The 26,692-nt window shown below is 37.9% G+C and overlaps 1 protein-coding gene across 4 annotated transcripts in view; it reads right to left on the bottom strand.

Moving 5' to 3' along the window:
• Vang (Strabismus domain-containing protein Vang) overlaps nucleotides 1-23,644 on the bottom strand; it is a 43,868-nt gene extending 20,224 nt beyond the window's left edge. For 3 of the 4 annotated variants that reach the window (XR_010951225.1, XR_010951226.1, XR_010951227.1), the window contains exons 1-3: nucleotides 22,972-23,644; nucleotides 21,092-21,609; nucleotides 19,752-21,030 (exon numbers count right to left, since the gene is read on the bottom strand). Coding sequence is in view for 1 of the 4 variants with exons in the window: in XM_067774699.1 (XP_067630800.1) it covers nucleotides 20,050-21,030; nucleotides 21,092-21,609; nucleotides 22,972-23,221 (1,749 nt within the window). In the remaining 3 variants the exon portion in view is untranslated. Of the gene's footprint in view, nucleotides 1-15,506; nucleotides 21,031-21,091; nucleotides 21,610-22,971 lie in introns of those variants that run through there. The other variant, XM_067774699.1, reaches the window with a different exon arrangement.
• Nucleotides 23,645-26,692: the final 3,048 nt, after the last annotated feature.

Raw genomic sequence — 26,692 nt, 5'->3', positions numbered from 1 at the left:
GACGTCTACGGAGCAAGCTTCAAGGGATGCGCCCTTTTTAGCTAATTCGTCCGCTTTTTCATTCCCATCTATTCCCATATGCCCTGGGACCCAATATAGATGTATGCTTCTCCCTGTCCCGATTCTCTCCAGAGACTGCTTACACTCTAACACGCATTTAGATGCTGTGCTATGCGAGATTATTGCCTTAATTGCTGCTTGACTGTCAATATAAAAGTTAACACGGTTGCAGCTTAAGCTATTCTCTTCCAGGGTTTCTACTGCTTTGGTTACGGCTAATATTTCCCCTTGGAAAACGCTACAGTAATCCGGCAGCCTGTAGGATCTGCTTAATTCCGGATCAGCGCAGTATACCGCAGACCCTACTCCTTCCACTATTTTGGAACCATCGGTGTACACATGTATCGCCTCGTCCGCCATTTGCGCACCCTTGCGCCAACCGTCCACCTCTATTGTGGCCTTAAGAACTCCCTCAAAGTGCAGGTAGGGAATCATGTAGTCTGTTCGTCTTGTGACTGAGGACGCTATACTACTATGGCCATATGGTCGGCGCTCAAGCTGCCCTGAAGCATCGAGCCTGGTTGCGGTCGTTAACGCTTTGTTCTTTGCTACCAGGTCTACAGGTGGAATGTGCAGAATGGCATACAGTGCAGCCGTCGGGGTTGTTTTCAGGGCTCCCGTAATGCAAAGCATCGATAGTCTGCATACCCCCTCTAATTTTTTGAGGTATGTTGTTTTTTGTGTGGCTTTCCACCAAACAAGAACTCCATAGTATAGAATAGGGCTTACAATCGCTGTAAAAACCCAATGAGAAAGAGAGGGCGATAGGCCCCACGTACACCCCAGCATTCTTTTACATGCATAGAGTGCCGTTGAGGCCTTCTTGACCCTCTCCTCCAAGTTGAGCTTCCATGACAGCTTACTGTCTAGGATGATTCCTAGATATTTTGTGCAAGGTTTCTCCTGTAAGGTCACCGCTCCTAACTTAGGCCTGGTCCAATTTGGGACCTTGTACCTCTTTGTAAACAAGACCATATCCGTCTTCTCCGCATTGACTTTCAGCCCGACATTAGATGCCCAGGTATGAATATCCCGAAGCGCCCGATCCATCAAAGAACTAATCGTTGGAAGGCATTTTCCACTTATGACAATTGCAACGTCATTTGCGTAAGCCGTAAGTTTTACGGGTCCCTCATCGAATTGCCTGAGCAGTTGGTTGATGACCAGTGTCCACAGCAGAGGTGATAGCACCCCTCCCTGCGGCGTGCCCCTGTCCACTGATTTCGTGGCCTCGTACAATCCCCATTGTGATGTAATCTTTCTGCAATTTAACATGCAGCCGATCCATCTGATTAAGGCAGGATGTACTTTAATGTAATTAAGACCATCCATAATCGCCCATTTTGCAACATTATTGAAAGCCCCGGCAATGTCCAAGAAGACTCCTAGAGCATACTCCTTATATTCCAGGGATTTCTCTATGCTTATTACCACCCTATGCAATGCGGTGTCTACCGACTTGCCTTTGGTGTACGCATGCTGTGTTGTGGAGAGCAGCTTTTCATCCACGTTGGACTTTATGTACACATCTATCATGATCAGTGGTAAGTTATGTTAGATAAAAATAAGCTTTTCATCATTTTTGGGTAGTAAACGATTATGCTTTTCATCGTAAATGTTACCAGCATCAGAAAATAAGGTCTCACTAAACACGCTACTTCCAGGAGAAGAAAGATAAACTTTAGCAAACTTTTAAACTTTGCCACAGCATTCTTCTCCACGTCCTCCTCATTATTAGCATTTCGCATATTATCTGTAGCGACTTCCTCAAAGCAGTTACAGAAACTGTCGTGTATTTCAGTAGTCCTATCATTTTCATTCAGGTTTCTTTTCTTACGAATTAGAGAAGAATCGTCATCGGTACTATTTTCAGAGCTTCTAGAAGAATTTTTTGTCTTGCTCTTTCTGTTTGAACCAATCTTAGGAAACACGGTTTGAAGCGAGGATCCAGAAAAGCAGCAACCAGATATTTGTTTTTTTCATCGAAGCTGAATCGCCTTTCAAACTTGCCTTGCAGTGAAGATCTCATTGTTACTAAATTTGGTACTTTCTCAGCTGTCTCTGCTTTTCCCAGATATTTTAATAAATTTACTGCATGTGGAATCACTTCAGAGACGCAACAGATACCTGAGCTCGTTATTTTTCTAATCTCTTCGAATGGTTTGAGGAGTTTGATACATTGTTCCAATAGTTCCCATTGTCAGATTTATTAAAGTTTCATGATCTGTTACGTATAAGCAGAAAAACAGGTGTCCACTTGTCTTAATCCAGCTAACGCGCCCCGATAAGCATGTAGTTCGTGCCGAATATTCGGCGCTTCGGCCGACAGCGTTGCCGAATATTCGGTATTCGGTATTCGGCCAATTCACTATTCGTGGCATCTCTAGTAAATACCCGGTAAATTGGGTATATATGGTAAAAATGGTTAGATACCCAAATATTTACCCAAAAGAAGGGTAAAAATAATCTTTTGGAAAATATGGGAAACAAACACACAAATTCAATCCAAAATGTACCCAATTTGTCCTATATTGGTGGGCAGTTAGCCATTACGCTATCGGTTGAATTAGTTTTAATCTGTAATCCAGCGTTTTTCAAAAATATTTAGCCAATAATACATCCATTGTAAAAATTTAAGTTTACTCAGTAAACAATTTAAGTCAAACAAGAGTCGGAAAAATATCTAAATTGGAACGTTTACAGTCGGTATGTGCTTATTTGGGATGCTGTAACCAATGTATTTCCTTCTTGCAATGGTCGTCCTATATGAGCCTACTAACGTATATCATTTGAGCCTAAATAAGAGTCCGACATATGTGTTAAAAGCTTTTTAAACAGCTCATATTATACTCTACTGGAACTCACCGACGTCATTTTTAACTCTAATAAACTCTGATTATCTGATACCTATATGGCCTATTTATTAGGCATCGTCAGCGCTTTTTGGGGTCATATATAGTTCGACACACCTGAACAGAGCGTGACAGCTTTGCGATCACATTAAAGATGTCGATAAGCGTCCATCAGCGGAAAAACGTCGATGCTTATACAAAAAAGAGTAGCAAGGGTAACTATAATGTACAAACGTAATTCATTTTGTATTAAAATGAAAAATTGTAGCAAAGTTTCAAAATTTGTTCCAAACTCGCTGTGACGAAAATAAATAGTTGATAAATGATAATTTTTGCATGCTAGGTTAGGAGCTTTTAGGCCATTAAATAAAGGGCAAAACCCACTTATTTTGGACTCGTTTCGGATTCTTAAATTACGGACGCCGTGAGCATGTTTGAGGGGTAGCTTTGTTTGCGTAAATATGTGTACCCTATAAACATTCTCTTACAGTTCTGGAGTTCAATGTGGGTCCGAAAAATATCAGCTTCAAAAATGCTATCACCTTAAAACCTTTTATGACTCCAATTTGATGAAATTATGAACAAACGAAAAATATTAAAATCAGTAAACTAGGCAGCTCCGGAATAAAAACTCAGAAATTGTTCTGCAACAATTTATTCTAAATAAATAAATAATTCAACTAATACTTATTTCATTTCTATCTTATCCTCATGGGAGTTTTATCACAACAATTTTCTCCCCTATGTTTTCCGCTTCGGATATATGTCCAAAATTCTTCCTAAACGCCCTGAAGTAGTGTCATTAAAAGACTCAGCGGTATATGACGCCAATAAGGCTCATATATGACATCGGAAGGAGGCCTGTATAAGACTTATGTTAGAGGCAAAATATGAGCATATAGCATCCGCTTCAGGCTCCTAAATGAGTTCATAACGAGTGCAAACGATCCAAAGTTTGGACTCCTTTCAGATTAATTGTTGACTCCGAGTGTTTGCTGGGTTATATGTTTAAAATCAAAACGAAATTTTTTTAATTTCAAATGACGTATAAATTTAACTGAATTGTAATTCCAAGCAGCCTCGATTCAAATAATTTTTAAATACCCAAAAAAGATACAAAAAAGAAATATTCCGGGTATTTTCCTGGTATTTACCCATAAAAATTGTAAATACCCGGTAGAATCCCAACTCTAGTAATACATCATGAATTCAACTGTCAAGACATTTTGGGGCATCTTCTGATTAAGTTTGTCATTTTTATTTGGAAGAGCATATGTTTTGCTCCCGACTCTCAACGACAAATCAACAAAGCAGATGAGCATGTCAATGAATTTTAACGGGATGGAAATTTAAGAGTAACACGATCACTTCCAAGTGTGACTAAAACTTTTCATCGCACCCGAAACCCATTTAAGTTCCGCAAAAGGCAATAAAGTTCAACTAAATAACTGACGTCATACCTACAATATATGACTAACATCTGTTTTTTTATGTCCGATTTTTCAATGAATGTTTCGACTGCAGTTGAAATTGAGGTCAGTTTACTAAAGTAAAAGTAAATTAATGTAAACTCGCACTGGTCTTTTGTACTCAATTTTGCATTTGCGTTAGGTGGCAGTGATATGCTGAAAAAAGAAGCTTCTGTAATGGTTTTCGTAGCAAGGTATTTAGTTTTCTACACCTATTTTTTCAAAGCGGGTAAAAATTATACCCTCTTCTGACCGTCGAAAATACATCCCTACCGTTTCAGATAGCGTACATCTTCTGTCTTTTTTCATTTACTTCACCTGGTGATTCCACCATGACTCAAACCCATGATGAAATTAATATTCAGGTGTTCTCATCCCGTTGACGTTTTCCCTTATTCTGTTCGGCATGCATAATTTAGAGAGTTGTCTATCATACATAACTGCCTTTGAATTCTACTACGATCGGAGTAGATTTTACTATACGTTTAGAAATATAATAACTATGTAACCCTCTACCAGAATTTTTAAGACATAAACATAAATTTGTATTCCCCAAAAGATTATAGACAAAATTTTGCAGAAATCTGAATTTTTTGAGGAAATTTGTAGGAAAAATTTAGTACTTTTGTAGTACAAGTAACTACTGGCAAATAGAGATGTCGAAAAAGTGAGGTTATGTTGTTGACATCGCCTTAATTATTTCATCATGACTCAAACCCATGATTCAATTACCAGAGGTTTGTTCTCTAATAATGGCAGAGCTTTGACACTTGTTACAGACACTTGCTGTTACAGATACTTGCTGTTCAAACTGTAATTTTTATATTTCATAGCAATCCATGTCAATAATATTGAGAAAGCAGTTTTGCCTTTGATTTTTAATTCAGGGGGAAAATTTTCTTGTTTAAACTATAATTTTTTGAAGCGCTAAAATAATTTAAATAAAAATTGCTATCAAACATATAGTATTGATTTTTTCCCAACATTCTTCAAAAAATTATATATTATTAATTATATCGTTTTATTAATTTCAATATACGCCGCGCAAATTGTGAATCTTAAAAATTTTTCGTACACCTCCGAAAACAAATGGCCAAAGCTGTACTCTCTGCAATCATGGCGATACTGACGAGATGGTCCAATGCGACGTATGTGATGCCTGGAATCACTACAACTGCGCCGGAGTGACTTCTGAAGTCGAAACCCATCCTTGGAAGTGCATTAAATGCAGGGAGAATGAGGAAGTAAGGTCAGCCCGAAGTGTAAGGACAACAAAAACGGCTGTAGCGAACTCAAAATCAAGTTCGAATCGACGGAAAATAAATTTAGAGCTACAACGCTTGGAGTTAGAGCGCGCGGAACGTGAAAAACAGTATCACGATAAGAGAATGCAATTGCTAACAGAAGTTGAAGTTTCAGAAGGAAAAGGCAGCTGCAGTGAACCCGCATCGAGAACAAAGGCATGGGTTGCGCAAGTTCAACCTCAGAAAAATGCATCACAGCCACTCCAACCTTTTACCAATGTACAACTTGCAATACGCCAAAGCTTTGCAAAGGAGCTTCCAATCTTCACAGGAAAACCGGAAGAATGGCCGCTTTTCTACAGCTCGTATCAAGAAAGCAATAAGTTATGTAATTTTAGTGATGCTGAAAATCTTTTACTACTCCAGAAATGTCTCAGAGGAAAAGCGTTGGAAGTGGTAAGCTCTCTTCTTTTAATCCCAAAAAATGTCGCTGAGGTAATAAGAACTTTGAAAATGATGTTTGGTCGCCCGGAAATTATCATCTACGATTTGTTGAGTAAACTTCGGTCCGAAGTACCACCACGAGCTGACAAATTAGACACGCTTGTATCTTACGCAGTTACTGTCCGAAACCTGTGTTCAACAATTTAAGCATCTGGATTAGAGTCCCACATGAAAAATCCCCTACTACTTCAGGAGATGGCTGATAAGCTGCCTCCTCAAATAAAGATGAATTGGGCATTGTACAATATAAACGAAGAAGCCGATATTTGTTCATTCTCAAAATGGCTACTAGACGTCTCGGAAGCTGTTGTTAAAGTTAGTCCAGGTATTTTTAAAGTTAGCGGAAGTCTGCATACCCACGAAAGGGAGAATTTGAAGTCAACCTGCAGTATTTGTAATGGGAACCATATAGCAACGAATTGTGTGAAGTTCAACGCAATGACGCTTTCAGAGAGGTGGGACCAGGTGAAGCAGAAGAAGTTGTGTAGAATTTGTTTGCAGAAGCATGGAAATTTTCGCTGCTGTGAGAAAAAATGCAGTATTAATGGCTGCGAAGCAAGGCACCACAAGCTCCTGCATAATTTTGCACCCAAATCTATAGTTGTTACCGCTCATTCCAATCAGTTAAGTAGAAATAAAACATATTTTAAAATAGTTCCGGTTACACTATATAATATCAACCGAAAGGTTGATACTTTTGCCTTTCTAGACGACGGATCTAACGTTACTCTCCTGGAGAGAAATTTATGCGAAAAATTAGATCTTAAAGGGGAACCGAAAAATGTGTGCCTGAAATGGACATCGGATACTACACGCAATGAAGATGGTTCTAAATTAGTAAACCAGCAAATTTCACAGCGACATCCGAATGCCAAGAAGTATGATATTTTAAACGCCCACACTGTCAAAAACTTAGCACTTCCAGTACAAAGTGTCACAAAGGAAGATTTATCATGCTATTTCCATTTGAGGCATATACCTTTGGAGTTTTACGAAAATGCCGTGCCACAAATTCTTATTGGGCTCAACAATGGATATTTATGCAACAGTTTGAAGACTAGGGAAGGATTTCCATATGAGCCGTTTGCATCTAAAACTCGACTTGGTTGGGTAATTCATGGAGGAAATGAAACCACAAACAACACCATGGGTTTCCATAAAATCGAAGAATGCGATTGTGAATCCGAGTTAAAAAGGCTACATGAAATTGTTTCCAGTTACCTTTCACTCGAAAATATAGACAAAACAGTCGATCTCAAGTCACCCGAAGATGAACGTGCAAATAAAATTTTACAATCAACGACAAGGAGAATAGGAAATCGTTTTGAGACAGGTTTGTTATGGCGAGATAATATACCTACAGTTTCAAACAGTTATCCTGCGGCTTTGAAACGCTTAACTTGTTTAGAGAGAAAGTCTGGTCCGGAGCATATACCTATTATAAATCAGCAAATACTTTCTTTAGTTGAAAAGGGATATGCCCGAAAACTTTCTCCAGATGAAGTTTTTGAAAATAGTGGAATTATATGGTATCTGCCTATTTTCACAGTAATTAATCCGAACAAACCTGGGAAAGTTCGACTCGTTTGGGATGCAGCTGCTAAAGTTCGTGGAACTTCATTGAATTCCATGCTGTTTAAGGGTCTAGACTTGTTGACTCCGCTTTTATCTGTACTTTTCTGTTTTCGAACTTTTAAATTCGTCATAAGTGCTGACATAAAAGAAATGTTTCACCAGGTGCGGGTTCTAAAATCTGACCAAAACGCACAACGATTCATTTGGAGAAACAACGAGGTTCAAAGAAAGCCTGACGTATATGTAATGCAAGTGATGACGTTTGGCGCAGCCTGCTCTCCAACATCAGCACAATATGTTAAAAACAAAAACGCATTAGAGTTTGCAGGTGAGTTTCCGAGAGCCGCAGACTCGATCATGCACCATCATTACGTAGATGATTTATTAGAAGGCGCGGATACTGAGGAAGATGCGATTCGGTTAGCAAAGAAAGTTAGATTTATCCATAAAGAAGGCGGTTTCTTCATACGAAATTGGAAATCCAACTCCAGAGCTGTATTAAAAAGTCTTGGAGAGATAGAAGAAGAAACTCCTGTACCCATCAAGGATCAGTCATCTGAAATGGGAAACGAAAAAATCCTGGGTATGTGGTGGTCTACTGAGAGTGATGTATTCACTTATCGCTTAAAATTGTATCGAGTGGATGAGGATATTCTCAATGGGCATAAAAAACCAACAACGACAGATGTCTTACGTACTCTGATGTCTTTATTCGATCCGCTAGGTTTCCTCTCACACTACGTTATTTATCTTAAGATTATATTAGATTATACAAGAAGTCTGGAGAACAACTGAAGGTTGGTTAAATAAAATTAGCGAAGAAGTGTTTAAGAAGTGGCTTATTTGGTTGAAGCTACTACCCGACATAGAAAAAGTTAAAATTCCAAGATGGTACCTAACAAACTCAGACTCAGATATTCAACTGCACATATTCGTAGATGCCAGTGAATTGGCATATGCAGCTGTAGGATTTTTCGTATAAACTCATCCTCTGGGCTGAATGTATGCCTTGTGTTTGCTAAAGCAAAGGTCGCTCCAAAACAACCAGTTTCCATCCCTCGTCTTGAGCTGATGGCCGCAGTACTAGGAGTTCGAATAGGTGATATGATTTGCAAGCAGCAAAATCTGCAGGTAAACAGCAGAACTTTTTGGTCAGACTCCAATACCGTCCTTTCTTGGCTACGATCAAATCCTCGAAACTTCAAACAATTTGTAATGTACAGTATTGGTGAAATACTCGAAGGAAGTAAGCTTTCAGAATGGCGATATGTGCCTACTAAACTTAGCGTTGCAGATGATGCTACAAAATGGAAGAAACCTTTCCAGTTTTATTTGAAAAGTAGGTGGTTTGCAGGACCAGATTTCTTGTGGCAACCGGAATTTGCGTGGCCTCAAAGAATCACGAACAGTATGGAAAACAAGGAGGAATTAAGACCACATATAGCATTTGTTCACGTTATGGAAAATTTCGACGATAATTGTCTGGACTTGAACAAATTTTCAAGCTGGAATCGCCTTTTACGAGTTACTGCTACTATTTTCATGTTTGGTCTTAAGCTAAAGAAGAGGATAGCCCTAAAGATGAACAAGGATTACGACATGCCAAATAAAAGTTTAATATTAGCAATGGCAGAAAATTACATATATCGAAAAATACAATTTAGTACTTTTAAGGATGAAATTGCTACTCTGAAAAAAAAACGCAATATTCAAAAAGCTAGTCCTATTTTCAAGTGTTCGCCATATTTAGATGAAAATAATGTACTTCGTATAAAAGGTAGAATCGATGCGCTGACTATACCCGAAAACTCGAAGCGACCTATTATTTTGCCAAAAAACAATTGTGGAACGACTCTTATAATTCGCCATTTTCATGAAGAGCTGCGTCATATGCACCATGATACCTGCTTAAATGAAATCCGACAAAAATTCTACATACCTCGTTTACGAGTGGAACTTAAAAGAGTGCGTAGGCTTTGTCAGTTTTGCAGAAATACAGCATCTATGCCAGCGGTTCCAGAAATGGCTACACTACCACGGTGCCGACTATCCACATTCGCACGTCCATTCTCTTATGATGGTGTTGACTACTTTGGACCGATGCAAGTCAAAGTGGCTCGCCATCAAGAAAAACGATGGGGTGTCTTATTCACTTGCCTCACTGTGAGGGCAATTCACATCGAGATCGCAAGAGATATGACAACAAGCACCTGCATAATGGTAATTCAGAATTTCATTGCAAGAAGAGGTATACCGATCGAGATTTATTGCAACAATGGTACAAACTTTCATGGCGCTGAAACTGAATTAAAGAAAGCAGTTTGTGAATTGGATTTTGAACTGATAGCTGAAAAGTTTGTTACAGCATCAACAACATGGCATTTTAATCCACCAGCAGCACCACATATGGGTGGAAGTTGGGAGCGTTTAATACAATCCGTGAAGAAAGTACTTTACAACATCATGCCAAATCATATTTTTAGAGTCGATACTTTGTATTCTGCGCTTCTGGAATGTGAGCGTATTATAAATTCCAGACCACTGACTTACGTAGATTTGGAAAACACAGAAGATGAAGTCTTAACTCCAAATCATTTCTTGCTTGGATCATCCAGCTGTAGTAACCCCTTGGGCAAATTTTCTGAGACCGATTGCAACTTGCGAAAGAACTGGCGAAAGGTACAATACTTTGCTGATATTTTCTGGAAGCGTTGGATTCAAGAATATTTACCAACTTTAACACGTCGAAGTAAATGGTTTCAAAAGGTTGACCCAATTAAAATTGATGATGTTGTCATATAGTAGATCCGAATTTGCCTCGAAATAATTGGCCAAAGGGGATCGTTCAATCTGTAATGCAAGTAGCAGATGGAAATGTTAGATGTGCTACCGTAAAAACAAAATATGGAATATTTAAGCGGCCTGTAACCAAATTAGCAAAGTTAGATGTGGCTGGTTAAAATCCGTGAAATTTTAACGGGGGAGAGGATGTTACAGGCACTTGCTGTTACAGATACTTGCTGTTCAAACTGTAATTTTTATATTTCATAGCAATCCATGTCAATAATATTGAGAGAGCAGTTTTGCCTTTGATTTTTAATTCAGGGGGAAGGTTTTCTTGTTTAAACTATAATTGTTTGAAGCGCTAAAATAATTTAAATAAAAATTGCTATCAAACATATAGTATTGATTTTTTTCCCAACAACACTCCCAAATTTAAAAATTTGGACGGGTTGCTTTTACGATGTACGGAAAACGGGGAATAATTCAGCGAAAATTGTAGTAGAAAACTATCTTTAGTAATATATTGGATAGTGACGCTAATTTCGTAAATGCCAACAGTTTTTGGGGAAATTATTAATTTTTTACTAAATATTTTGAGAAATGTTAAAAAGTTAAATTGCTCTGATCGGTCTTTCAGAATTTTTTCGAAGAAAGCCAAACTTCAGAATTTTATTCAAAAATATGTATGTACACTATCTCGCATTTTGTTTCAAAAACTCCCTACCTGAGCATAAATTCAATACACTTTGACATAAGATCGGGCGTTTTTGAAAAACATTTTGAGATAAGGTATTCTTCAACCTAATTCTGATAAAGGACGCTTTGGAAATAAATCCTGAGATGGGGAATTTTTGGAAAAATATTTTAAGCTAGGGCTATTTCTAACCGGGAACCGACAGTCGCAATGAACTCACAAAAAAAAAAAAAAAAAAATAAAAATGGTTGATTGTCTTAGAACTTCATATTCCGGCCTTGACAGAAGAGTTAACTAATTTGCTGTCTTGCTGCACAGGAATTATTTACCTATTTATTCTGAGACTTCGAAAAGCTGTTTACCGTTTAAGTATTTATGTAATCGTTCCGGATAAACCGTTATTTGGAATACTCAAAACACATTCGTTTCATACTACGTCAGGAGGTCCGAATGTTCCAAATAAGTATAGAAATTAAATTCCAAATATAAAAACGATTCCATAAATACGTAAATAAAGACGAAGGTATCGAACAAATGGAATGAATAAGTTAACACACTCAATGACTAAAATATTTAGTTATGGCATTTCCAATATTTACAATGCTAATTTCAAATGAAATATAGGGCGCTTTCCTACTATTTTTTGCATTTTATCGCTTCTTTTTGGGGGAAAATCGACGTATTTGTTGAAAAAATCGACGAATATTTTACTTTTCCATATTGCAAATTCAATTTTAAATAGCCCAAAATATTTTCTAATAAAATTAGGGAGGCTCGAAATTCATTTCAGACCTATGGTCCCATGGACAATATTACTCAGCATGACCCATAGATTCAGAAACTAGATGTGCACCTGAAGTTTTTTCCCATACAATTTCACCCGCCCCAATGTATATACATATTAAAAAAATATAAATATGTATAGTTTAAAAAAACTAAAAAAAACAGCAAATATGGTGCCGTTTTAGTATCTAAAATCCACTTAGATATTGGATAGCACCGTAGCACAGAGGTTTGTGTCTCCGCTATTAAGCACAATTCGTTTTTTAGCGAGTTATTTAACCACTTCAATAATTACCGCTAGATGAGTCTAATAGCTCCGACACATAAGCAGTTTTTCATATAGATGAGTTTAACACAAGCTTATGCATTATGAGTAGATTGCACGTATTTTTATGGAGAATGGTAGAATGAGCGACACTGGCGCCATCTGATATTGAAAAGTAGCCAACTCCCCAATTTTGTTCCAAGCAAATCATAAGAAAAGAATTTGACATTTGCTTTGGCTAAAGGTTTTGGCACACTTTGCAAGTGAAATTATTTTTCCCACTGGTTGGTAAATTTTCTAACATTTTTCAGAATTAAAAACTGCCATATAACAATCGAATACGACACAAAATATGTTAGCAAGTATTTTTGTTGTATAGGGAGAATGTTTACAACAGTGCTTCGCGAAATTTTGTATGTGAATTGGCAAGGCGTAATAAACTTCAACTGCCAAGTCTGAAGTTCCTTCATATTTACAAACGCAACGTCTTGGTTCATTGTGGCGATGTTATTGGAATGCATAAGCTTGTGTTAAACGCATCTATATGAAAAATGGCATTGTGTCACCGCCTTAACTCTCCTTTGCGCGCCTAGCCTAGAGGGTTACAAAGAAGCATACATACAAGTGAAACTAATAAAGGAGTGTTAAAAATAACAGTTTTCTTTGTGTGGAAGTTTTGTAAACTTTTTGAATGCATAACTTTTTGAATGTAACATTTTCTACTAGGTTTTCTAGACTGAGAGAATACCTTTTTTTCATACCAGCCACTGGAGTCAACGGTATCGAACATACGAGTTTTTAAATACTCCGAAAAAGCGGTCAAGGAAAATGTTTATAAAATTGTAAATAAATATCAGGCCGTAATTCAAAAGTTATAATAAATAATAAATCTAATAAATACAAATAAATATATTCATAGCACAGCAAATAAATAACATAAATAACAAAAGGATTGATGATAGTTGTTGCCTTGGCCAATCCAAACTTTTCGCGGATACGAATTGACGGCAACAAATTTCGTTTCTTCCGATTGGTGGCCTAGAGCGCCACGAGAAAGGGAGACCGCTACAATGTACTCTGTACCCGTTACCTTGCTTCGCGGTAAATCGATGATGATGCAATTATGACGAAGTCAAAATAGCAATAACCATATTAGAAAACAAAACCGCGAACACTGATAAATTGCCTAGGGAGCTATTTAAACATGGCAGCGAGGAGTTGGTAATTCGCATGCATCGGCTTCTTTGCAAAAGATGATTAGGACACTCCCCGAAGGTCTTGGGGAGTGTTATCGATTTTGATGGTTCTTTGTCGGATGCAGATCCGGCACGTTCCGGTAACAAGCATCATTATGATAATTTTGGACTTCAAATATATTTGGATCAAGATAAAAATTATTTTCGGATTTTTTTTGAGTCCGATAGAACTACATAGTTAAACTCGGACTTTTAAAAAGAAAAGTTCGAAAATCCGGACTTTTATTTTTTAAGGCCAAAATAAAAGTCCTGTTTGATAACTAAGAAACGGCTTCTCCGAAGTAAAAAAATTTTCTAATCCGGATAAGCCGTTTCTTTGTTATCAAGCGAGACTTTTATTTTGGCCTTAAAAAATAAAAGTCCGGATTTAACTTTTATTTTTAAAAGTCCGAGTTTAACTAGTTCTACCGAACTCAAAAAATAAAAATACAAATTACACATATAAAAGGACATATAAAAGGACTTTTATGGAAAAAGTTCGAAAAATAAAAATGATGCATGATTCGACATGATATTGCTATAGGGCTACCTGGGAACTCAAACATTTTCACCTAGGACAATTTTTGACCAGGACTTTTTCGACTCAGAAAAAATAAATAATTATTATTTTCCGTCCCTGGAACTAGCCGGACAATCTCGGGAACGATTTTGTATGCCCACATGAAACCTTCCGCGCCATCCCGCCATCCCGCCCTCCACCCCCTAGATACATGAGGAACTTGGGGTCGCCAGAGCCTCGGCTGTTAAAGAAACAGGATTCGCCACGGGTAGGTGAGAACGGCAATTGCGCTGGCAACCCTTTGAAAAGGTTACGCTACACAACCCCTTGAATCAATTTGATATTTTAGTCGCCTCTTACGACAGGCATAGGAAGCTATTTTTGAGTGACCATATAGTGGAGCGATGCAAGAAGGCAGCAGCAGCGCTCTTTACCTGCAAGAGGGCGATTGGCACCTCCTGGGAATTCTCCCACAAGGTGACATACTGGATTTATACAGCCATTGTGCGCCCGATTCTTCTTTATGGTGCCTTGGTCTGGTGGCCTGCACTAGCTAAAACTGCCTATCTTAAAACGCTTCAAAAGGTGCAATGGAGTTCGGAGCTCTGCATCACCGGGGCTCTCGGCTCCACTCCATCTGAAGCACTCAACACAATGCTATACCTTCCACCTCTTGACCTGGTGGCGAAGGAAATAGCGGTCATCGCCGCTCTACGCATAAGGGAAACAGGTCTCTGGTCAAATGGTTCTAGTGGACACGCAACAATCCTGGGCACGAACGCCCCAGTCCCAATACCGGTGCGCACTGACTACTGCACGCCAAAGAACGTCTTCGTTAAAAACTATAGTATATATATACCATCGCGACAGGACTGGAATACCAGACAACATACGGTACCGGGTGCCATCAACATATTCACGGATGGTTCTAAGCTTGACGGGAAGGTGGGAACAGGCCTCTTTTCGCGGGATCTGGGTCTAGAGGTCTCTTTTCGCCTACCAGATCACTGTAGTGTTTACCAAGAGGAAATGCTGGCAATACACAGGGCTGTGAACCATCTAGGGTCTATGCCTAAGGATGGTAAACTGCTGTTTATTTTCTCAGACAGCCAGGCATTAAAGGCTCTGGACTCATTCGTCGACAACGCAAAGTCGGTCACTGAATGCCGCAGATCTCTTAACGAGATGGCTCAGCACTTCAGAATCAGCCTTATATGGGTACCTGGGCACAGGGATATTGAAGGCAATTGTAGAGCAGACGAGCTGGCCAGAAGAGGCACCACCGACCATATCCTTCCGGGAAATGATTCGGTAGGCATACCCATGGCCACTTTCAGGCTTCGTGTGAGCACAAGCACTATAAGAATCGCAAATGGACTATGGTCAGCCATATCATCGTGTGAGACATTCAGGCAAACCTGGCCCTCATATGACAAGGGGCGCACAGAAGCGCTTCTGATTTTAAACAAATCAGTTCTATCGTCCCTGATAAGGGTCCTAACAGGGCATTGCTTAATAGGCACACATGGTGCTAGAATGAGGGTAACGACCTTCGACTATTGTCGCAGCTGCAGATGTACAGAAGAGGAAGAGAGTGTCCAGCACCTTCTCTGTCATTGTCCAGCGCTTAGTAGGCGCAGGTTGGCCATCCTTGGTAAACCTTTTCTACATGACCTCGCTGAGGTCTCTAGCTATCAAGTAAAGGCTCTAGCAAAATTTATAATTTCCACGAGGTGGTTAGACCCGCTTTAGGCAGGGCAGGGGTCCTCTTTGAGACCGTATAGGGAATTACAATGGGCCCACTGGTGGCCTAAGTAGTGAGCTGTTACCATAGAGTCCAGCTCAGCCCTTGCAACCTAACCTAACCTAACCTACGACAGGCATACCTACCGTCGGTATATTCTAAGCCCCCTAACTCGCTGGGGGATGCAAAAGATGGTCTGGTCGGACGAGTGCATGTCTGATGATTGGAATCTGCTGTCCTCATCAGCAACCACGCCACTGTTTGCAACCATAATTCCGAAATAACAAAAGACTTCGTTTATTTGGAAACCATAATTAACACAAACAACAAGAAATCCAGCGAAGAATCACTGTTGCCAATAATTGCTAATTTGCACTAGGTAGGCAACTTAAAAATGAAATCCTCTCTCGGCAAACAAAAATCATGCTCTACAATTCAATTATCGTACCCATCCTGCTGTTTGGCGCAGAAGCCTGGACCATCACATCACATGAGACCCCTCTGGGAGTGTTCGAGTGAAAAGTTCTTCGAAAGATTTACGGACCTTAACGCGTTGGCAACGGAAAGTATCGAAGATTAAAAGATTCTTTTTATAGAGCTGTACGAGCCTTACTCATACATCAACATAGTCCAGTCCAGCGAATTAAATCACAGCGGCTTCGTTGGTTAGGTCATGTTATACGAATGAAGGATTGTTCCAGCCAAGAAGGTATTTAAGCAGAGGCGACCCCACTACGCTGGAAGGGAAACTATTTAAATTCTCTTGGTGTCACCAATTTGCACCAGTTGCACAGCGAGGAAGCGACTGGATAGTCGGTTTGGGCGGCCATGTTGTTGTGATGTTGTGTTAACAGTGCTTCACCCCATTCAATGAGCTCGACCACTCACAAATTGTCAACAAAGTCCTCTAATGGGAGTTCAAGGAAACTGGCAGTTTCAACAGGGGCGGACCATAGGGAGATTGGTGTTAGAGGCGTAGTTTCCACATTACAATTGAAAAGATGGTTGGTGGAGGAAAGATCGCACGCAGGACATACATTACGCATGTCGGGGTTGATTCTAGATAAGTAAGAGATTAACTTGTTACAGTATCCAGCACGAAGTTGGGTAGGGTAACTCGTATCTCCCTTGTTAGTGTGCTTTCTTCTTCTGAAAGAGTAGGTTATTGTATATTGATAACAGTGTTTAACGGGCGCGTCCTGACAAAAGCGTTTACCGATTCTGTGTCGATTTTGCTTAGGGTGTTGTCGGGAAGCGACTTGAGGATTTTGTTACGGCTTTGAACTTTAGATACAATTTCGATGTCATGTGCCTTGAAGGTCCAAGTATTATCGAACGTTACCCCTAACATCTTTGGGTGACTGACAGTCGGTAGCGTGACGCCATCGACGAGAACGTCCAATATTTGCGTCTGTGCCCGTGGATTTTGTCGGTGATAATGCCAGGTTGCGCAAGGTGAAGAAACTCGAAAGACCGAAGAGATAGCTGTTTATTTTAGAAACTAATTCATCTATTGAAGGACCAGGTCCCGTTGCCATAATCGTGCAGTCGGCCATAACCATTTAAAACGGAACCCCAAACAAATTATAGTACATATGAATTTCGTATCGATTTGATTAGTAAAATAAAGGCTCAATATAGCCTTTTTTAACGAAGGCGAGTAAGATACGATAGTTAAAGTCGAACATAAGCGCTTGAAAGACTATTTTCTAATTATTTAGATGTGGTTTTTCCGGGGCCTTGAACAAAGGACCTTTGGTGTGGTAGGCAAGCGCGGTACCGCCAAAGGAAAGGATTCCAGAGAAAAAATGGGATTAAGAAGTACTAAATCTATGCTCATGTGGCTCAACTTGCAGCGATAAGAGTTGTACATATAGTTGGTATAAAAGAACATATTGTGGCGAATATTACAAGCCAACCTAATATAAACGCATGCAAGTCATTTTCTGTCAAAAATTTCTCATGCACATACAACTTGTATGAGAGCAACCCAAATTGAATTTGCTGCGTCAAAACCTAACTCGATTTCCAATTTTTGTTCTGCGTGACATTTAGATTTGACTTTTGCACACATGCTTTACATTGTCGCAACGCATGCTTATTTGGGTTAGGGCAAAAAACGCCGGTTGTTTGCGTGCGCTAAAAAAACGTAGTGGGGTTTTATTAGGTTGGGAGGGTGCATAATTATCAGAAATCCCAAAAATTCGTTACAATATGTTAGATGACTATTTGAAATGCAGCGACCACCGAATCGACCATAAACTCACTGCAGCATACGATCTTCACAAGAAACTTCTTCGATCTACGATAGAAGGCCGTGAAAACCGAACGTAGGAAAAAGGCGATAAAAAAAAAGAGTCCCATCACATTTTAACTGCGTCTATCTTATAACAGATGCCTTAATCATCAATAGAAATTTATGTTGCAAACAACTTCGAGTACTTGTTTAATTTCGACTATGCTTATAAATATTTAAAAAAAAATATCCGAATATATTCTATTAAAAACTACTATTAAACATACACATATTTGTATAGTAAATGCAAAATTTCTTTATAATTTTTTTTTTTAAGTTGTCATCTTAAAACTGTTCATTATAAATAGTTGCTAGCTTTACTTGAATGTATTTAATGCATACTTTTTTAAATCTCAATGTTTCGATTTCATTATATGTCTGTATGTATGGAGGTGCATTTTATTTGTATTTGTATAAAATCTCATTTAAATCTGGCAGTTTAGCAGTCTTAAAAATATGTATTATATTTATTTGTCAGCATTTCCTGTTAGTATATAACTCTTACTAAGTTTATAAATATAAGTCTTTTATGATTTGTGCAATTCGATTAAGTGAAGAATGTTTTATGGATATTTAAATGTAAAATTTGTGTATTGAGTAGATTTATAGGAATCGTAGAGAACATTAGACATTTATAAGGAAACATTTTTTGTAAGAGTTTTGCTCTAGAGTCTACTTTTTTGTTGGGTAATTCCATGCCAAATGGAATAATCTTAGGAGTTGAGCGCAATTGATTTGAATGACCCTTGTTTAAAAAACTACATTTATATTACAACTGAAATCTGCCACAAGATTTTCCTTTTTTAGGCTTCCACCACAAAAAAAAAAAAAAAAATAAAAAAAAACATGTCATTAAATACCCAAAAAAATAATAACTTGTTATGGTAATACCGTTAAAAATTTTCAGAAGGTGATACTTTCAAAAGACTCTTAGCATTGGTATGCTGGACAAGGAATTACCCATTTAAATCGTTTAAATGTTTGATATCATTTATCACTTAACTATCTTAATAGTATTACTAATGTTTGAGCTAAACCAAAACTGTCAAGGGATGACGGAAAATAGTTCCAAAACAATTCTCTCTATATCTTAACTGTATATTAAGTCCATTGAATTTTAAGCTGATTTTTCGATAGAGAATGCTGTGGTTTTTTTAAGACCTAAAGTAAACTTAAAAGTATATTGGTTACTAAGTGATACAACTTGAACGTTTTTATAATTATGTAAGGCTGTTTTCGAGCAGCACTTGTTGCAGCAGTGTTACTCTTTATGACAGAGCATCATGCGCTTCGGCAAAGTCTGAGATGCTGTGGAATTATCGCGCTTTAGGTGAATGAAATGTTGACAATCTATTGATCATCACTAGCAAAACAAACATAACAACAAAAAATGTTCAATTAGGTAGTACAGCACATTATTAGCTTGAGTATCAGCAACATTCCATCAGTTATCAATAAATAAATAAATGTTAGGGGCGATAACCTCCGAAGCAGTTAGCAATGCTTCTGTTACTATTTGGCGGCTCGAAAAGACCCGTATTTAAATGTACTTTTAATAATCTTGTAATATATGTAAATAATGAAAAAAATAAGTAAAAAGATAATACTTATAATCTACCTAATAGTTTAGTGCTCATAAAATAATATGAAATTAATTTTTTAAAGATATCCTTAAAAATATAATTTTTTTAAAAAGCTTATCGCCTACAATATTATTTTTTCTTACCTTAAAATAACTAATCGATTTTTTGCATTGCTTGTGTTTGGCTGTTCGGTAAATTTGTTAGGTTTATAGTACAGCATTGATATTCAATTAAGTGATATGTGTGCGTGTCAATATGATTAGGATACACTGGGAACAGTTCTGAGCATTTGGTTCATTGTTTCGGCAATTTTTTTATATATGCAATAGTTAGTGTATATGAAAGTGATTGTGCCTATACGAACACATGCAGATATGAAGATTGCGTTACATTGCTATGAGTTGGTGTTGGTGTCATGTTTGCCGTCGTTGATGTTTGTTGTCATACGGATGTTTCTGAATTCAATTTCAGCACAAATTTATTGCTTTTTGGATCGACAACCTCCTCAGCTATATTGAAATGCGGCAATTTATGTAAAGACACCAACAGCGATACATCGTTTTGTATCAATTGAAAGGTGATTTCATTTGAAACTGGACGCGATACAAGTTCATCGCAAATCAATGACCACGATTGTACCCAACGACGTTCCTTTTCGCTTTGCATTACCGGCGCCTCTATTAGATATGGTTCGAGAAATGCACGTGGCGATAGATCATGTTTGAGGCAATGCGCCAAATGTTTTAATATACTTTCAAATGTGTGCCGTGGTTGTTGTCGTGTAACACGTAAATATTTCTGTAAAGCACGTGCCATCGATGGAAATACTGCTTGTGCGGCTTCTTGCGGATCGAGTGGCACTGCTGGCGCAGGTTCATTGTGTATACGTTTAATATGCGTGAAAGCTTCTTCGGCAGCAGTAATGAGTCGTGCGCGTCGCTTCTTAACACGACGTTCATATTCATGCTCTTCATAGAAGCGTTCATTGTGCGATGAATCACGTCGCCTTGCATTTGCGGCTAGTACAGCACGACTCTGACTCTGTTGTTGTGCATTATTAACACCATCCACATCATAATATTTGAAACTAGTAGAAATTTTATTACGTTGTGATTTCGAAATAGGTATACGTTCCAAATATGGATTAAAAATTGGGAAATCGACGTAATATCGTTGCAGCACCCAAACAGCGGCACGTTGTATACTCAATTGGCCCATCATATATGAACGTGAAATGCCATCAGGTGAACGTATAATTTTAACATAATACATTGGTTGTTGATGACGTAATTCGAGCAGAACAACAGCAATGTAATGTATAAAAAGTAATGTATCAACTAGATTTGTTGCATAGGCAACAAGTGATTTGTAATTAACAGCATCACCGCCGGTCTCCACTACCACTTTGGCGCCATTTGTAACCTTTAACAATTTGTATTATAACTGTAAAATACATTTTTAATAATATTTTAAATGTACTCACTTGCACCATATAGAATAACCAATAAGCAAATGTGCATATGGTAACAAGTAGCAATACAATAGCGCGATATAAGTATATTCTTGGCATTGTTGCAGCCGACCGACGCATGAATAGAGCCCACAACCCAATTGCCAGCAATATGAGACGCGCAGTTAGTGATACTAACAACCCCTTGCATTCACTACTACATGCTAGCAGTTGGGTGCGCACCGTTTGTGTGAGTTCGGCATGATCGAAAGCTGATGGAAAGAATCCCATACGCGGCATCACGACCATAGCGACTGGTGAAAAGAACGATACAAATCCTAGTAAAAGTGAAAATGCTGATTCCATACGTCGTCGACATGCAAATCCAAAACTTGTATCATTCTCTCGATGCCATGCATTGTTTATGTCCTCCATTGAAATGCTTTGCTCGGATGTATTGCCTGTAACTGCAGTTGTGTTTTCACCCCAATTTTCGTCTTGTGGCAATATTTGCACCTCGATTATTTCTTGTCCATCACGATTTTCTTCACCTGAAAGTTTTTAGAGTTTTTTTGTTTTAAGAGAAAGCAAATTTTTTTGTTATTGGTCCTTTGACGGATATAGTGGATCTACACTATGTTCCGATAACAAGCACCATTACGGTACTAGCACCACCATTTCCAAAACGATTCGGTATGACCTTGAATCTTCTAGGCCAAGAAGCCCCTAAGCCAAGCGCACAGTATGCCCATATATGTATGTATCAAGAATGATATTTTTTCAGCTGTTCTGGGAAACTTATGCACATAACCTTATTATCATGTTCGAACCTTAAACAACCTCATCTTGGATTCAAATAAGAATTGTTACTATTAAACTCTCATACCAATTTGAACATCCACGTCAATGGCACTACGCTACCGACTGTCTTAAACCCCAAAATCTTGGGTGTGATGTTTGATCAGGATCTACATTTTGGTGAGCATGCAGCCGCAAGTATAACGAAAATCCAGAGCCGAAATAAAATCCTCAAATCTCTTGTTGGTAGTACTTGGCGTAAAGATAAAGAAACGCTCATTACCTATTACAAAGCAATTGGCCAGCTGATTGCATGCTACGCGTCCCCAATATGGTCGCCAAGCCTAAAGACTACTCACTGGAAGAACCTACAGGCCTGCCAAAATACCGCCATCAGAACCCCCACGGGTTGTATTTTTATGTCCCCATAACACCATCTACATATTGAGGCGAGAATACTCCCCATTAGGGAGAGAAATGAAATGCTAACCAAACAGATCCTGTTGAATACCCATAAACCTGGGCATCCCAACATACATCTGATTGATGAGCCTACACCGCCCAGGGCTTTAAGGAGTCATATCGGTAAGCATTATAAGGAAATACAGCACCTGAGAACACACCCGTATGAAGCTAAAAAGCACAAGCTGGAGCTCAGTGAACTCCGCAAACAGACGTCGGACCTCTATGCCAGGAATTGCCCGGTGAATCCTGTACTCAAAGAGCAATACCCAAAACTAGCAGAGGAGGAACGCACTCTACCTAGGTAAACACGAGTCGCTATAGCTCAACTTCGATCTGGATACTGTAGCAAGTTAAACTATTACCTATCCAGAATCAACCCCGACATACAAAACATATGTCCTGCTTGTAATGTGTCCCCACCTGACACCAACCATCCCTTTAACTGTATTGTGGAATCAACGCCTCTAACACCCCTCTCATTATTGTCCACCCATCTTGAAACAGCAAGTTTCCTTGGACTCCCGTTAGAGGACATTGACAATTTGTGATCGGTCGCACCTATTGGATGGGGCGACAACAACAACAACATTAAACTCTCATAGAGCAGGATCTGAAAGCGCAGTATGTTGATTAAACAATATTTTATTTACCTGTCATAGTAACACTTGTCTGATATGGTGGCATTTCGTTGCTGCGTTGATGTTTACTACTAGATTTTGAGTGTCCACTACGATGTGAATGTCGTGTTCGATCTCGATGATAGCCGTTGTTTACTGTGCCCCCGCTGTTGATATTTCCCAAGCCACCGCCTCCTCCAGTGCTAGTGCTATTATTATTGTTATGACTCCGTGAACGTCTAGATCGTCCGCTGTGTTCTGACTTTACAGATTCGTTTTCCATTGCCACCGCCAACGCAGCTGCCACCAGAGCACACGCACACTAGTGGGCGTGTACTATACGCCCAATGGGCCTATTCTTGTATTAATTTATTCTGTATATAACACAAAGTCTCCTAATAATTTAAAACATGGAAAGGTTTTGTGTGAAGGGAGGTTTGGGATGCAGACTTTCCGTCTATCGCTTTTCTTGTTCGAAGTTGCACTCAACAAATCCAATTAAAAATTCTAATCGGCATTAAACTAAGAATTAGCTTAAAATAACCACTTTACACTTGCTCACACGTATTATTTTAGTAAAATAATTCACTTTTAACTTAACTGAACTCGAATTGTTTATGCTAAAAATTAAACAATTGGAAAGAAGTTGAAAAATGCAATTAAAGGAAAATATTCTCTCTTTTTCTACTTTTCTTGAAATTTTTACGTGTTTTTCTCTGTCTTCAGTACTCATTAAAAAAAAGAATCGAGTCAGTACTCGATAAAGGTACTCGAGTACTGAGCTCGGGAGTCGAATACCTTATTTACTCGAATTCAACCGAATTGATAAATTTTCTTACCTGAAAATTTAATTCATTGATACATATATATATATATATATATGTAGGTATGTACTTACAATGAATAATTATTTATGATGAAATAATAAATTACAGCTTTCTCATCTTTTATTACTTTTTATTATAAAAAACAACCAACCAGACCATAGTAGTCATACTTATACAGAGCTTATTATTTTGACAGGGAAACAGAAAAAATTTAGTTATAAAGTATAAAACAAAAAAAAAAAACCAATATGTAGACATTAAAAATACAATCTAAAAGTGTTTAAAAAATAAAATCAAAAATATTTCATGTGGTCTACATGATTTGATTTTGTGTATTTATTTATTTATTTATCAGTCTACAAATTTAATAATTATACAGACCAAATATACCGACACTTAATTCTCAGATGTAATACACGATATAAACAACATAAGCAGTCATCAATTTTAAAGTAATATTTAAACAGTATTTAATTAAACGCTTGACAATTTCAATTAAAAACTTAGAAGTAAGCAAAAGTTAAAATGTTGTAAATGTGTTAAAATGTACTCATGAAGGAGCTAGTAAATAATAATTTATGAAATTGACAATAAAGCAAATTAATAGTAGGTAAAATATATACAGAATAGAATTTATACAGAGTAAATTTGATTGCATACATATAAAAAATAATGATCACAACGCAATTTTGCAAACAATTTTCAAGTAACTGGTACTTCATATTTCTTTGCTTCATTTCGAATTACAAATTTAATGTAGTTAAAAGGTATTTTTTAATACCAAGAAACGAGTCGCAGACGTCTAAATTTTTACAGGGTTTATTAAAATCACGACATAAACAGTGAAGTGGTTCGTGCATTTCATAATTCGACCTATATGTAGCTACAAAAATTGATTGAAAATGTCTAGATGGCCTAATAGGAACGTTACACTTAATTTCACCAAGCAAAAATGGACTATTTATTGACCCTCTTAACAATTTAACAATAAATAAGACACCAAGCATCTCCCTGCGGCTCTGTAATGTGGCAGCTGTATTAGTTTTAACCGGCTGCAATAGGGGGGAAGATTTTTAGAAGGATCACATGGTAAGTGTTTTAAAGCGAAAAGTAAAAATTGTTTCTGGACCAATTCCAGCTTGTCCGAATGAACCTGATAACGCGGATTGCAAGTTATTGAAGCATATTCCAAAGTAGGTCTGACCAATGATTTAAAAAGAGTTTTTGTAACGTATGGGTCATTAAATTCTTTACTATATGTTTCTTTTTACTATATGTATATTTCAAATATAGAAGTGAATGCACTTTTCTAAAAGACTTCAACAACTCTGTTGTACATACATATTTCCAAAATCTACAAAAGTGTTTTACATTCCTTCCTCTTTCTTTATTAGAGTTTACGATTTCTCGAACATGTTCGAAAAGGGATTTCTCGCGAGTCTCGCCTTGTCGCGAGATTCTCGAATCTCGATTTACTCGTAAGGCTCGCAAGATTCTCGAATCTCGAATTACTCGTAAGGCCCGTGAGCTTCTCGACTTTGCTGTCTTATATAGAGCTTACGATTTCTTCTGGCGAAAATATCCGCAAAACCACAAGTAGAAACCCCCGAAATGTACAGAATATAGCCAAATGCAGCGACTGAATTGAAGGTCGAGAAGATAGCGAGTATTACGAGTAATTCGAGATTCGAAAATCTCGCGAGCCTTACGAGAAAATAGAGATTTGAGAATCTCGCGAGCCTTACGAGTAATTCGAGAATCTCGCGAGAAGCCGTGTTTTTGATATCTCGTTGAAAAATAAAATATTGCGAACAAAATTATATGCATAATAAATATGTTTTGAGTTAAATGTCATTGAAACAATATAATAAACAAAAAAGTCTCAAATAAAGAAAAAAAAAAACAAGTGTATAAATACTGTCCATCAGGCATGCTTAACCAACGAACCGATATCATTTCGTTACGATAATTAACGTTAATAAACGAAACAAAGTCATTTCGTTTCGTTTATTAACGTTAAGAACGTCAAATTAACGAAATGATTTTGTTTCGTTTTCTGCCATATCAAAACGAAATCAAATCGTTTATGTTGATTATTAATTTCAAACTATGCTGGCAAAGCTGATTGATGACGGAGTCATTAAGGTGAAAGCATTAGCCAAGCTGATTTCAACTTTTCTCATGAATTTTGACAGTACGAACATATCTCAGAGTATTTTTGACATTACCACTAACGAATTACACAAAGTACATGGAGTTTGTGTGTATGTTCGCTCGCTGTTACCACCTTACGGCTTCACCATGGCTATAGCATTGCCAGCACAATTCAAACATAAAGTATCACGTTTTTGTTAACGTTTTTAACGTTAGCGAAAGCTTTTCGTTTCGGTTAAAAACGAGATACAATTTATCTTGATAATTTCTTTATCGATAATATTTCGAAGTGTTTCAACGGGAACGGTGGAAATTTTTTGATAAACGATTAGCTTAACGTTAAGGTGCATCCCTGCTGTCCATACAGCAATTAAGTAAGAATGTCGAGAAGCTTGCGAGATTTACGAGGACTTCGAGACACAAGAATCTCGCGAGAAGTCGAGTTCTCGATTTCTCGGGTCTCGAAAATCTCGCTTCTGTTCGATAATAAATCGTAAGCTCTATTCTTTATAATAAAATTTTTAATTATCTGACACATGTTCGGGGCCATGATTTTATTAACTCAATCGCATGTGAATCGATAGGATAAAAAGTAACTTCATTTTTCTATGTGAAAGTCAATATTTATTGCGATATTTAAATCTCGATCCGCTTTTGGCTTCTATGAGCAAAGAGAATACTATGAGTACTTGAGTACTGGACTGAGTCCGTGTATCCGAATACTAAATGTTGCATATTCGAGTACCTGAGTACTTCTACAGTACTCGAGTCAG

This window comes from Eurosta solidaginis, chromosome 3, assembly GCF_040869045.1.
Source record: "Eurosta solidaginis isolate ZX-2024a chromosome 3, ASM4086904v1, whole genome shotgun sequence".
Lineage (NCBI taxonomy): Eukaryota > Metazoa > Arthropoda > Insecta > Diptera > Tephritidae > Eurosta > Eurosta solidaginis.
Note: the sequence above shows the minus strand (reverse complement) of the source record. Positions and strands in the feature narration are given on the sequence as shown.